Here is a 14,398-nt window from a genome sequence, read left to right on the forward strand (position 1 = left end):
GGGAGCACATACAACATACACAACATTGTCTAGCAGCATAAAAAATGAGCGCCACAGATGAACATTTTTTTCCTTTTGGATCTTTTATTTTGGTTTACATTTTTTTTCACTAAGGATGACCATTTATTTCTGCACAGTCTGCAGCAGCTGTTTTTTTTTTCCAGATGAGTTAAGAACAAAAAGAAGGAAAAGAGAAACTCTTGGACTAAAGAAATGGTAATGAAATGATTACCAGTCATTTTAAATTTGATGTACTTTTTTCTGGCAGGGTCAACCAAATACTAAGCAGGCATTGTGTTTTGGGGGCTGTTTGTGGGTGAAATGTGTTTGGCTAGGCAGTGCATTTCGGAGGCTGATGGTGGAGGACTTTATTTTTATTTTTTAATATGGTGGTTGACAGGGTCAAGTGGAAACAAGGTAGGCAGTGTATTTTGGGGCTGTTTGCAGATTATTTTTTTAATCTATTACTTTATTAGGGTCAATTCAGATGCATTATGAAGTTAGGAATTTGGTATGGGGGGGGGGGGGGCTGTTTGCAGAAGAAATTATTTTTTTTAATTTACCAGATCTTGATCTTTTTTATCCTGGCAGGGTCAAACCAGATACTACAGGAAGGCAGCAGGCAGTGGGTATGGGGACTGTCTGTAGATGAAAAAAATTCAGTTTTTATATATTATTATAATAGATCTCGGCGTGCCCGATTTCTTTTTTTTTCTTTTTAAATCCTGGCAGGGTCAAACCAGATACTTTGGGTAGGTAAGGAGTATAGGGACTGTTTGTGAATGTTTTTTTTTTTAATTTAATATGTGGGCATGGTAAAACCAAATACTTTAGGTAGGTAGTGGATGCAATGACTGGCCCTGCTGTTTTGTTGTTGAAACTCTGGCTTTGCATGACTGAAATGTATATTGGTGAAGTAAGATCAACTACAAGCTTCCTGACTACTGTAATTTGAAAAAATGTTGTTACTGTAACCATTGTCTTTGTTTTCACTTATTTTTTTTTTCAAACCTTGTAGGGTCAAACCAGATACTGTGGGTGGACAATTAGGATTGGGACTATGCATGTATTAAACATCTAGCTCTGTTGTTTACTGATGATGTAATCTGGAATTGCAAGACCGTAATAGTCTCTACTTTCATATAAATGCAATCTAATTAGCAATGTATGAGTAACTGTTAATATATATTATTAAATGTGCTTGTACATACTGAATATCTGTTTGAAAATGTTTGCAGTATGGTACAGCTTTTCTCCCCGGAGAACCTCTGACTAAACTCCATTGGACAAACTCGGTACACAAAAGTAAAATAAAATAAAATAAAATGTGTATCTGAGTAAAGCGAACTGGCATATAAGCTGTGACTACTGTTTCTGCCAACAAAACTAAATTAATGCAATCCAACAGTTACTATTACTTCTATTTTTATTCTAGTAAGGTCAAAGAGATTCTTTAGATAGGTAAAGTTTGGGGGGGAAGGCTGTTTGTGAATAAAATGACAGGCCCTACTGTTTACTGCTAAAACTCTAGCATTGCAAAATGAATGAGTATTTGGGTAAGGGGAGTTGGCATACAAGCCTGAGACTACTATTTCTGTGCAACAAAACCAAATTAATGCAGCCATTACTATTTTCATTTTAATCCTGGCAGGGTCAAAGCAGACACTTTAGGCGGGAAATTGATGTGGTGGCTGTTAGTGGATGAAACGTTTGGCCCTTTTGTTTTGTTTGGGTGTTAAAATTCTGGCTTTCCAGGACTAAAGTGTATTCTGATGAAACAAGATGGAATGCAAATTGTGATTGTGTGCGCGCATCAAAAATACATTAATGAAAGCATTATTATTATTTATCAAGGCAAGGACAAACCACCAACTTTAGGCAGGTAATAGGCATGGGGACTGCAATTTGTGAATAAAATGACTGGCCCTGTTGACTGTTTACTGTTGTAATACTGGCTTGTAAAGATTAGTATGCATTTGGGTAAGGTGAGCTGGCATAAAAGCATGTGACTACTGTTTCTGTTCAACAAAAGTATACTAATGAAACTTTGTTATCTTAATCCTGGTAGGGTCAAAAAAATAAGTTATGTACTCACCATAACGTTCCATGTTTGTTGTCCATCTCGCCCTTCATTCTTACTGGATGGGTTCGGAGCCAATCCTCGATTCCAGACTCGGCCGAATACACTAGCTGGAAGTCTCTAACTTGGCTCGTGGCAGAATAGGTGTCCCATCATGCAGTGGTGTAATTCCCCAGATCTTGCTTGCTGCCAATCATAACAATCTGCCTAAATTAATAATGTGAATCAGGTATAGAAATAGCAAGGAAAATTCAAAGGAGCTCCTTACTAAAGAAGAAAAATCTCTCCTCTAGGAGTCCTTGGCTCGAGAATGGTGGGAGGGTCGTAAGAATGAAGGGCGAGATGGACAACAAACATGGAACGTTAGGGAAAGTACATAACTACTTTATGTTATGTTGTCGTATCCCGCCTTCACTCTTGCTGGATGGGCCAGCATCCCTAGCACCATTTCGCTGGGTGACTCACGGGAGTATACCACTGAGCACAGTGGAACCAAAGGAAGCCCTATCCCTGGAGCTCAAATCAACTTTGTAATGAGCAATAAACGTATGGGGACTTGCCCACGTAGCAGCGGCACAAATACTGTCCATTGACAATCTGGCTAGGTAAGCAGAGGGTGTTGCTAATGCTCTGGTCAAGTCGCCTCTAACTTTGAATGGTAAACTCCTGTTATTTGAGGTGTGTATAAAGGTAATGCAATTTGAGAGCCAATTTGAAAGCGTCATTTTTGAAACTGGCATGCCCTTTTTTGCTTCTGAAAAGGAAATGAACAATTGATCTGTTTTCCTGAAATCTATAGTTCTATGTAGATACAACCTAAGTTGTCTATGCACATCCAACTGGTGAAGTTTGTACTCTTTCTTGTTGCTATGATTGGAATAAAACACTGGAAGCTCAATACGTTGATTTAGATTGGTCTGGGAGCAAACTTTTGGCATGAAGGGTGGATTAATATGTAGAGATACTCCTATCATTACGGAAAATCTAATATGATGGCTTGACTGATAGAGCTTTCAACTCTCTTCTTGCAGATGTAATGACAACTAGGAGAATAGTTTTCCAAGAGAAGATTTTGAAATCGCAAGATGATGAAGGCTCGAAAGGAGGTAATGTTAGGTGAGTCAGGACAAAATTCAAATCCCATGGTGAGAGAGGTTCTTTTACGGGAGGTCTCAATAAACAAGTGCCTTTTAAAAATGTTTTACACAATTTGTGTGACAGCAGGTTACAAATATATTCACCAATGTGGAAATTAGATATTGCAGCTAGTTGGACTCTAATTGTAGCTGCAGCAGAGCCTTAAGTTCTGCATGAAGTTCCACAATTGAACTGAGTGGGGCAGAGAAGGGATCAATGTTTTTTGCTTGTGCCCAGCAGGACAACCTCTTCCATTTACTAGCATATAACTTTCTGGTAGAAGCTTTGTGAGAGGATACCAAAATGTATTTTACTGCTGGTGTGAAGTCCTGAAGCCTGACTAAATTTGGAAGTGGAGCAGCCATGCTGTCAAACTGAGGGTTTGGAGAACAGGATGAAGAGTTCCTGACATAAGAGTCAGAAGGGCTGGAACTGGGTCCAGAAACCACGGTTTCTCCTGTAGGCGACGCCAGAGGAAGGGGAACCAAATCTGATGAGGCCAGTATGGGGCAATGAGAATCAGCCTGCTTCCTAAGGATTTTGCTTTCTGGATGACTTTGGATATGAGAGGAAAGGGGGGAAATGCATACAGAAGTCCCGAGGACCAATCATGAACAAGTGCGTCCCTCGGTGTCTCCCCCAGAGGGGGGATTAGGACAAAGTAGCTGCTGTATTTGGTATTCATGGGAGTGGCAAAAAGATAGCAGCAAGGCTGGCCCCATTTTCAGAAAATCTCCTCCACTATGTTTTGGTTCAGAGACCACTCGTGAGCATTAAAATCCTCCTGCTGACTTGTCCGCTATCACGTTGGATTTCCTAGGGATATGCGTTGCTACTAGAAGATGTTGGGAAGAGATTGCCCACAGTCATACTCTCAGCGCTTCTTGACAAAGGGAGTATAATCTGGTTCTTTCTTGTTTGTTTATGTACCAGACTACCGACATGCTGTCTGACTGGATTGCAATCGTTCCTAGTGGAAGAGAGTCCTGGAGTGCCTGCAACACTAGAAGCACTGCCCTCATACACTGATCTTAAATGGGCCTCGTGTTCTTTCCATGTGCCTCGGACTGTCCTTCCCAGATAATGCCCCCCCACCCTACCTGGGAGGCACCTGTGGTCACTGTAGCTACAGGTTGTTGTGGCACAAAAGGTCACCCGATGGTCAGACCGACACCACCATAGGAGATCTTTTTTGCATAACTCCGTAATTCTAACTTGGTGAGACATGGGAAGTTCTTCTAATGACCAGTGAGCAAATAGGAGCCATTGAAGAATTCTCATACGCAGTCTGGCTAGGGGAACGAAGGTGATCGTTGAAGCCATAGTTCTTAGGACTTTCAAAATTGTCTTTCCCTTCACCTTGTTTCTGGGTAGAAGGTTGGCTATTTGTTATCTGAGAACAGAAACCCTGTCCGGAGGAAGTCATGCCATCATGGAGACGGTGTCGAGATCTGCACCTATGAATGTAATATGTGGACAAGGCAACAAAGCAGATTTTTGTCAACTGACTGTAATCCCTAACCAAGAACAAGTTTGAAGAGTGGTGTCTCTCGCCTGCTGAAGTAGATGCTTGGTGGTGGCAGTTAGGAGACAGTCGTCTAGGTATGGAAACATTTGGAATCCCAGACGGCTCAAGTGAGCCGTGACTTCTGCCATGCATTTCGTGAACACTCTGAGGGGGCTGTAGTGAGACCAAAGAGCAGAGCTCGAAACTGATGACTGGCTCCCAGCCAGAAGCGTAAATGACTCCTTGATGTTGTGTCCATTTTTATGTGGTAGTACTCATCTTGGAGGTCTACTGACAACATCCAGTCATCTTTCCTTAAAAAGGGACAAACTGACTGCAGGGTCACTATTCAGAACTTGGACTTCTTCACGGATTCGTTTAATTTGCTGAGATCCAATATGGGTCTTTCTGAATTCTATCTGGTCTGTGGGGACTTTTTGGATGACTCTTTTGTCTAGAAAGTTTAGAATTTCTACAGTTGCTTCTTTCCTTTGACTGGGTGGAACATCCGGGATTGTTCTGATCTGTGGGACAGGGTGGCAAAAGGGAATAGAATAGCCTCTGGATATTATACTTTGTACCCACTTGTCTCTTGTGATATCTCGCCAGGCTTCTGGGTACAAAGATAAATGCCCCTTGACTGCCTCCAGAGTAGAGCAGCCGGGCTTCCTTTCAGGAGAGCTGGTAGGGCTGGCTGCGAAAGAAATCACTGTTATTCTGGTTTTGAGGACCCCCTCTGCCTCTAGGATGACGTCTACCATTATTACCTCACCTTCTGCCCTTGGAGAAGGATACACCACGTGCATCTTGAAAAATCTGAGTAGCATCCTGCCCTCACCAAGAATGACATCACGGTATAAAGTAAACATTCTCAGTTTCAACAATTGGCTAAGTTTCTGTTGTCATTCAAAGGGGATCCAGTCTCTCTGCCTGGGATGACATGCGTGACAAGCCACGCTGCTTCACTAGAGACGGCTTGCACCTGTCACCCTTAGGTTTTCAAATACTGGCCAAGGTGCTTGCCACCCCCATAGTGCCTTTTTTAGGCAAGGCTCAAAAGACAAATCTACCGCCGTAAATAGCACAAGTAACAAAAAACTGAGGGTAGTGCTACTCAATTACAGATGTCTGAACCTCAAAATGCATGCACTCGAGGCACTCCTCAGTATGGAGAAAACTGATATATGTGCAGTAACAGAAACCTGGTTTAAGGCTCCAGAGAGCACCCCAGCACGACCAGGCTACAACTCATACCATACATTTCGGCCACAGAACCCAAACCGAAATACAAAAGGCGGAGGCGTATCCATATTCATCAAGGATACCCACACCTCCAGGTTAGTGGCACAGCACGATGCTTCAGAAATCCTCCACGTGCAACTAACAATGGGCAAAACTGCAATTCAAATTGTAGCTTGCTACAGATCGCCCATCATGTCCCAGGACCCCCATTCCACATTCCTGGAAACATAAAGGTCCTACCAAACACCCTAATATTGGGTGATTTCAATTATTCAAACATTAACTGAGAGAACTACTCAAGTACCAACTCATTTGCCCAACATTTCCTAGAATTTATAAACTCAAATGCCCTGGTTCAACTGGTCAATACTCACACCAGAGGTGACAACATATTGGACCTAGTCATCACCAACATGGGCGACCGGTGTTCCACACCGGAGGTCAACCCCTCGCTGGTTAGATCTGTCCATAAACAAATCACTTTGGATATCCACATTCCGCCCCCACCCCCGGACAAGAAAACCACAGTGAAAAACTTTTCAAAAGCAAACTTCACATTACTTAAGACCGAGGTTGGAAGTTTCAAAGCCCACATGCTGAAGGATAACGCTGTCCAAGCTGCAAAAATCTTTACTAATGCATTCTACGGGCACCTACAAGAATGCATGGATCATGCCATCCCAAGCAAAACCAAGATTCACTCCTCAAAGAAAAGGAAACCAGTCTGGTGGACTCCTGCCATAAACAAGCTATACAATAGAAGGAGGAAACTAGTACAGAAAAGAGTAAAATACCAAGAAGGGAAGACATCCCTGATCTTTATCAGCACAAAACTACGATCCCTCATAAAATCATCCAAGGCGAGCTTTGAAAGTAAAATTGCCAAGGACTCCAAAGATAACCACAAGGCATTCTTTAGCTATGTCAAGAATCTAAGTGGCAATGCTCAGATCTGCTTGGAGTTAATGCAGAATGGCACAAAATACACTGAACCGACCAATATCGCCAACATCCTGGCAGACAGGTTCAGCGCAAACTTCACCCCCCTCTCACCCCCAAGAGGGCACATAACCATACCAGAAGAATGCACAGTCCCTGAAATCAATGACACTCAGGTTAAAACAGCCCTTTCCAAAGTCAAAAACACAGCATCAATGGGACCGGACGGTGTCCCAGGCTGCGTCCTACACGAGCTCAAAGACGAACTAACCCCTCACCTAAACACACTGTTCAAACTCAGCCTCTCCACAGGCTACGTACCCATAGAGTGGCGCACAGCAGCGGTTATTCCACTCCACAAAGGTAGAGCTACAACAGACCCTAGGAACTATCGCCCCTATAAGCCTGACTAGCTTGGTCTGCAAGGCTATGGAGCGCATCATCGTGGAACTCATTAACAAAGACATTGGGAACCACCAAACACTGGACCCTACCCAGTTCGGCTTTGTTAAGGGCAGACCATGCCTCTTGAACCTGGTGGACTTCTTTGAGACAGTTACCAAGGCTATAGATGAGGGAAAGGTGGTACACACAGCCTACCTAGACCTCGCAAAGGCCTTCGACACCATTCCCCATTCTAGTATTATAGACAAGCTCACCAGCCTGAACATAAACCCCTACGTCACAAGATGGGTTGCCAAATGGCTCACGGATAGAACCCACATGGTGAGAGTTGCGGGAGCTAGGTCCGACTCTAAATCGGTTACAAGTGGAGATCCCCAGGGCTCAGTCCTAGGACCCCTCCTGTTCGGCATATACTTCTCAGAGGTACAGACAAGCACAGGAGGACTATGGCTGACCAAGTTCACAGACGACTGCAAACTAGGGGCTATAATTGACTCTCCGGCTGACACAGACATCCTCCAAAAGGGTCTCACTGAGATGGATACCTGGTGTCAAAATCATGGCCTCAAGCTAAATGCCAAAAAGTGCATAGTCATCCCCTTTGGAAAAAACAAAGTACCCACAAACTATCACATAGGTGGTAGTCCCCTAAATATGGAAGACGTAATAAGGGATCTAGGGACCCAAGTAGATTGTAATCTCAACTTTAATAATCACATTGCCAAAGTGGTTAGGAAATCCCTCTATGTGGCCCACGTAATCACAAAAGGGTTCGCATCCAGATCAAAAGAGGTCATTGTACCCCTCTACTCATCACTCATCAGACCCATCATAGAATACAATGCCCCATTTGGGATGTACCTTACAAGACACCTGCAACAGCTGGAAAGACCACAGAAGTACCCCACCAAGAGGATCACTGGCCTCAAAACAGATGCCCTATGCAGCTCGACTGAAGAAATTACATTTGTACTCAGTTGCATACCGCCTACTCAGAGGTGATCTCTGCCTGACATACAAGGCCATGTCCAACCCAGAATTGATGGACATGCTCCACCTAAAGAAAATCTTATCCCCGCGAGCCACACGCTCGAAGGATCTAAACTTAACCACAACAATAAATAGGACGTGCTGGAGGGATAGATTCCTGTCCCAGAGACTTCCCATGCTTTGAAACAAGATCGCAATCTACATCAGGCAGAGCTCCTCGTTAACACTCTTCAAAAGAAATCTTGACGAGTGGATGGGAAACAGAAAGTTTACCTCGGGGATCACTTCAGTGGCTCTGCTGGACAGAGGCACAGGGAACTAATCTAAGGGGGGGCGGCGAAAGCCAACAGATTCTGACTAGGCTTATAAATGCCTTCGGGCAGATAGCCTAGAACCTACCTATGAACCTATGAACTCTCTGGGATCTTTTGAACCACATTTTCCCACTCTTTTAGCCTTTCGGGTAAGGTCCTGAAGGTACGGAAAAACGTACTCCAATGACAGAGAGAGTTTTCCCTTCCTGCTCGCATCTGGTGTGTGTGTCCTTGACTTTGGGTCCAAAAAGTGAGGAACCATCAAAAGGGGCATTGTTAAAAGTAGACTTGAAAGGCTCTGCAAAGTTAGACAAGTGCATCCAGGAGTGCCTCCTCAGGGAAACTCCTGAACTCACCGCTTTGCTCGCTCCATCTGTTGCATAGGATATTAGTCTCATGGGAGCAGTTAACGATGGAATTTAAGGTAGATAGCTGAGAGGTGATCTTTTCTGACAACCCCACAGCCAATGAACCTTGGAGAGTATCTCCTAACTCCTTCAGGAAATCTCTTCATAGTCTCGTAAAATGTGTAAGGTAATTCAGCGATCTAAGGGTAAAAGTCGCTTATGAAAAACACTCTTCCCGTATGTATCCATCGTCCGGGAGTCCTTGTTTGGTGGATGGACAAATGAGGATGTTTCAGAAAGTTCCTTCTTGGTGGCTGCTGCCACCACCACAGCATCTACAGAAACGTCTTTCGTGAGAAATTATGTTTCCAAAGGTTATGACAAGAATTTATTTGACCTCTGAGGGACTGGTTCCATAACGTCTGGTGACTCCCATGCCTTTTGACTAACCAACTCCAATAGCTTGTCGACAGGCGGAGAACTCCAATAGCTTGTCGACAGGCGGAGACACCCAGGAGGCTGAAGGTTGAGATCCAAAAGCCTTCAGGTACACCGACTCCTCATCAGAAGGGTTGATGGATTTCTAGCCCCGTCTGTTTCAGGATCTCTAAGATATCTGCAAAGAAGACATCTTCAGAGGATGACTGTGGGGACCCTTCTGACACCTTGAGGTCAGTGTCAGAGGTGGTGGACTCATCAGGAGAGACTATATGCTTCCTCTTGCATGATCTCTTTCGAGGAGCCTCCTCAAAAGGGTATTCTGGGGAGGTCTCAGAAGAGAGGGGTTCGCCCAATGGGGCTCCCTGAGGCTCTGAATCTCTGCTGTCCTGTGGATGGGGTGGTGCCAAGACAAAAAACGGTGCCTGGGGGGGGGGGATACCAGTATCTTTGTGTAGAGCTGTAGGTGGGGACATCACACTACTCATCAGCTCAAAGGCAGATCCTCCCAGCTACAAAGACACCTCCAGTTTCGAGGAAACAGAGGGAATCCTTGGCTCCATGGAGATCAGCTCCGAGGCTGATGTAGGAGCAGAGCCGAAGCTCCGAGAGGTAAACTTGATACCGAAGAAACTCGGGTCCAAGCCCCCCCCGGATCTGACACTTCAGCTCCTAGATATCCTGGACGGCACCAAGAGTATTGGAGCAGGAATCAGTTCTGAAATCTCCTGAGGGGGTCTCAGAACCAAAGAATCTACACCAAGCGATACCTGGCACTCCAGCTCCGAAGACCCAGCCTGGCTCGAAGGAGGAATCATCATGGATGTAACAGTCTTGGATGGCTCCAAAACCGTTTGGGTCGGAGCCGAAAACAAGTTACCCAGTGCCGGCAACTTCAAAAGTCTGCGCATCACCCTGTCCAAGTCATCGTACGATAAGGTCCTAGAGGACCTGGAGGAGAGGGTTGGTGAGCGAGATCTCTCTAATATGGGAGATTTCAAAGTAGGGGAGACCAGTAACAGTTCAGTGGATTGGCTCCGAAAAATGCTCTGTTTCAGCTCCAAAGGTCGTGGAGCCGAAGGACTAGATTTGTCCAAATCTACGATCTTTCTCTGTTCCAAGGGGTATGGAGCTGAGGAGGTCAATGCATCAGAAGTCTCAGCCAATTTTTGAGGAGGCTTCGAATGAGCCGAAGAAGCAGGGGATGGTCATTTTGTAGTCTTGTCACTTTTAGAGGAAGGGAGCCTACTTGAAGGAGTGGTGCTCTGTACAGCCTCATCAAAGGAAGGTTTCAGGAGTCCTTTGAGAATCAGCTTGTTCTTTCTTTCCTGTAAGACACGGGAGCTGAAAGCATGACAGAACCTGCAAGTCTCTTGGAGGTGAATAGCCCCCAAACAATAAACACAAATGTTATGCCCATCAGTGATGGACATCTTTTGAGAACATTTCTGGCACTTTTTAAAACCTGAAGGCTTAGGTTCCTTCTCTCTACTTTCCTTTGAGATTTTAAGAAGGAAACAGCACTAGTATATCAACAAATAGTAAAGCCTACATCACACCACTATAAAAAAAACACACAAAAATATTTAAATGTTTAGATAGACACTATAATAACACAGCACATCTAATAAGAAAAAGGAACAATGGGAACAGCTTTGCCCTCTAAGTTAAATGAGCACTAGGGCCTCTAACTTGAATGGACCTAGTAGAGCTATAAACGAGACAGAAACAGAACAGGTACTTAGCTCTTTAACTAAAACGAGCTAATATACGCAGAAAGGGGAGTACACACTAACTAACTTGTTATACTGTCACCACTAACTACACCACTACAAAAAACTGATGGGAAATATACGAAAAGGCCTTGCGACTAACGACGGCCAACAACTAACTACACAACAGCAAGATTAAATAACATTCATAACTACAGCACACAGATAAACTACATAACAACTAACTAAACTGCTAACATGTAACATTAATCCTAAATAAAAGGAAAAATCTAAGTTTTTAAAGAACTTAGCCACGGCCAAGGAGAGGGCATCCAAACTCGTAAAGCGGCAAATGAGATCCGGGGAATTACACCACTGCATGATGGGATACTTATTCTGCAACAAACCAAGTTAGAGACTTCGAGCTAGTAAATTTGGCCAAGTCAGAGCCGAGGATCAGCTCTAAACCCATCCAATAAGAATGAAGGCGAGCTAGGACAACACAACATTACATACTTTAAGTGGGAAATTGGGATGGTGGCTGTTTGTGAATGAAATGATTGGCCCTGCTGTTTTGTTGTTGTAATTTTGGCTTTTCAGGACTAAAGTTTATTTGGATGAAACAAAATGGAATACAAAGGCCAAGCCGGATACTTTATGCAGGTCATGGGGGTCTGCTGGTCACTGAAATGACTGGCCCTACTGTTTTGCTTTTGTAAGTCTGACTTTTCAGGACTAAGGTGTACTTGGATGAAATAAAATCGACTACAAGTTCTGAGCTCTGGCTACTATTTATGTGAAAAAACGCATTAAGGCAAATACTATTATCTTTCTTTTCATATTTTTTTTTGTTTTACTTGGCAAGGTTAACCAGATAATGTGGGTAGCGACTGGGGGTGGGGCTGTGCTTGAATGTAATAACTGACTCTGCTTTTTACTACTGTAATTCTGGCTTTGCAAGACTAATGTGTATTTCAGTAAGCAGAGCTGGCATATAAACTGTGATTATTGATTCTGTATAACAAAAAGAAACTAAAGCAAGCATTACTATTATTGTTATTTTAATCCTGGCAGAGTCAAAACAGATAACTTAGGTGAGCAATCTTGTACGGCTGCTTGAGGACGAAATGATTTGACCCTGCCATTTTCTTGTTATAATTCTGGCTTTGCAGGCCTAACATGTATTTAGTTACTGTTGATGCAGCTGTAATATGGTCCCACCTCACTGCATTTAGCTGGATCCCATTGCAGTTAGCTATGTTCGATTCTGCTGCCTCCTGCAGACCCTCCCCCTCCACCTTAGTTTGAAGTTACCAGCCACCACTGAAGTTCACTGTTGCTGGTCCTCTTCCTGTTCATCTCCATCTCCCAACACCATTCTCTGGTTCAAGTCCAAGACACCCTGGGAATGCAATATGTTAGCAGATTTTAAAACTTCCCTACAGAGTACTTTGTCAAAAATCTTGGGGGAGCAAATGGTTTTACCTAAGGAAATTATTCGTTTGAGATGGAATACAGGACCTGAATCATCCAGACATGGTAATAATGACATAATGTTTTGGTTGCACATCTTGTTTTCAGCTCGACAAGTGTCAATCAAAAGGATAGTATGGAAATTGTAGCACTACACTGCTGGTCTCTAAATTAAATGTAGGTAACTTTCACAATGTCTTAACATCTCCCTGACAATTCAAATGTATGCAAAGTAGAATAGTCTTGCTGGTGTAAATGCAAATACAGGGTGTTTAAACAAAAATTTCAAACAAGAATGCATATAACCTTGGTATTACCAAAAGCAGGGGAGCAAATGAGATAGCTACTTGAGGCCAAGTACAAAAACAGCACCGCATCTACTACTTAATCTGGCCAATGTTGCATGCCAAAAATTTGGACAACAGTAAAATGAAATGCAAATGCCAACTGTTAATTTATATGCATACTGACTTAATATGTAGCTGCTACGTAAATATGACAGCCATCATAATTACTTTTGGCAATCGTAAAATCCTACTAACTGACAAAGAATATATCTATTAGAAAAGCTTCAGTGTTCAGGAAAGCCATGTATATATTGTCAGTACTGAAAAACCTGGCTGTTTACCTGAGTGTTCTCTGGCTTTTTAACAGATTTTGCAAGCCTAGAAGTCCCTCTTTTCGTTCGGACCAATTGGAGCTTGCACAGTGATTTAAGACTTCAGCCACGTCCTCAGTCTGTCGAAGGTAGTGAGGAATACCTCCATTTCTAGAACCATATGAACGCTCTGAGCAAGCACTAGATGCATCACTGTTAGCATCGTCATCAGAATACATCCCATAGGGCTCATATCTCCGTCTAACTGGCTTTTTCTAAAGAGATTAATACACCATTAGCACTTCAACAATCTTCTATTTGAAATAGTAACTAAACAGTTGAAAACATTAACACGTCATCAGATCAAGCCAAAGTCCACTTACTTCAAATATTTTAAAGATTCTCATTCAGTGAACAAGTTAAAACTCTTGACTATTCTGACATACAGATATGAACACTCTTCTTCCACATGCAAGACTGCCTCCACATCAGCATCTTCAACCTTATCAAAAACTATGTTACTTACCTGTGTCTTATTTTGCTTCTACTGCCTGTTCCCCATGGCTGGTTCCTGACTTTTATACCTTCCATAGGGAAGAAGAATGTGGTCAGAGAAAAGGACTGCCTGGGCACCAGTGCAACACCTACAAAATGATCCTACCAGTATGCAGTGATAAAGTCTGCAGTGGCATATGAACGCATTTGACTCTTCACAAGAAGAATTCTACACATATCGCTGCCAATCTACCATGGAGTATGAAGTCAGAAAATGGATGGTAGCACTAACTCAATGACAAACTACCATAGTGGTTACTAATCACCACAAATACCCAAAACGGCAAGGCAGTCTTCGGAATCAGAGCTACCTGAATTGCTCAGAAACGCATTGATTAGCTATTATCTAAAAAGCATTCCATTATACAGAGTATTAAAAAAAAAAAATCACACTTCAAATGTGCAATTATGTTTTTGAGTTCACATCAATCCAAACTGAACACAATGCAGTCAATCAAAAAGCTTTTCATATGAGCAGTTATGTTTGCACTTCACAGCAATCCAAACTGAATACAATAGAGTAGCATAATAAAGGAAGGAAAAATACATCTTAGCATGCTACATGCTTAACATTTATCAGGCATTTATATCAGCCACAGTGGGAGATACTGCAAATGTAAACACCATCTTGCATTAACCCTGTAGTTTCAAAAAGTTCCAA

At 43.0% G+C, this 14,398-nt stretch overlaps 1 protein-coding gene across 1 annotated transcript in view; it reads right to left on the reverse strand.

The window, feature by feature from the left end:
- The window catches only part of CLASP1 (cytoplasmic linker associated protein 1), a 4,127,769-nt gene that overhangs the window by 1,400,297 nt on the left and 2,713,074 nt on the right, over positions 1-14,398 (reverse strand). The window contains exon 26 of the mRNA XM_044073692.1: positions 13,213-13,457. Within this exon, the coding sequence (XP_043929627.1) occupies positions 13,213-13,457 (245 nt within the window). The remainder of the gene's footprint in view (positions 1-13,212; positions 13,458-14,398) is intronic.

This window comes from Protopterus annectens, chromosome 6.part0 (assembly GCF_019279795.1).
Source record: "Protopterus annectens isolate FY-2018-M chromosome 6.part0, PAN1.0, whole genome shotgun sequence".
Classification (NCBI taxonomy): Eukaryota; Metazoa; Chordata; order Ceratodontiformes; family Protopteridae; genus Protopterus; species Protopterus annectens.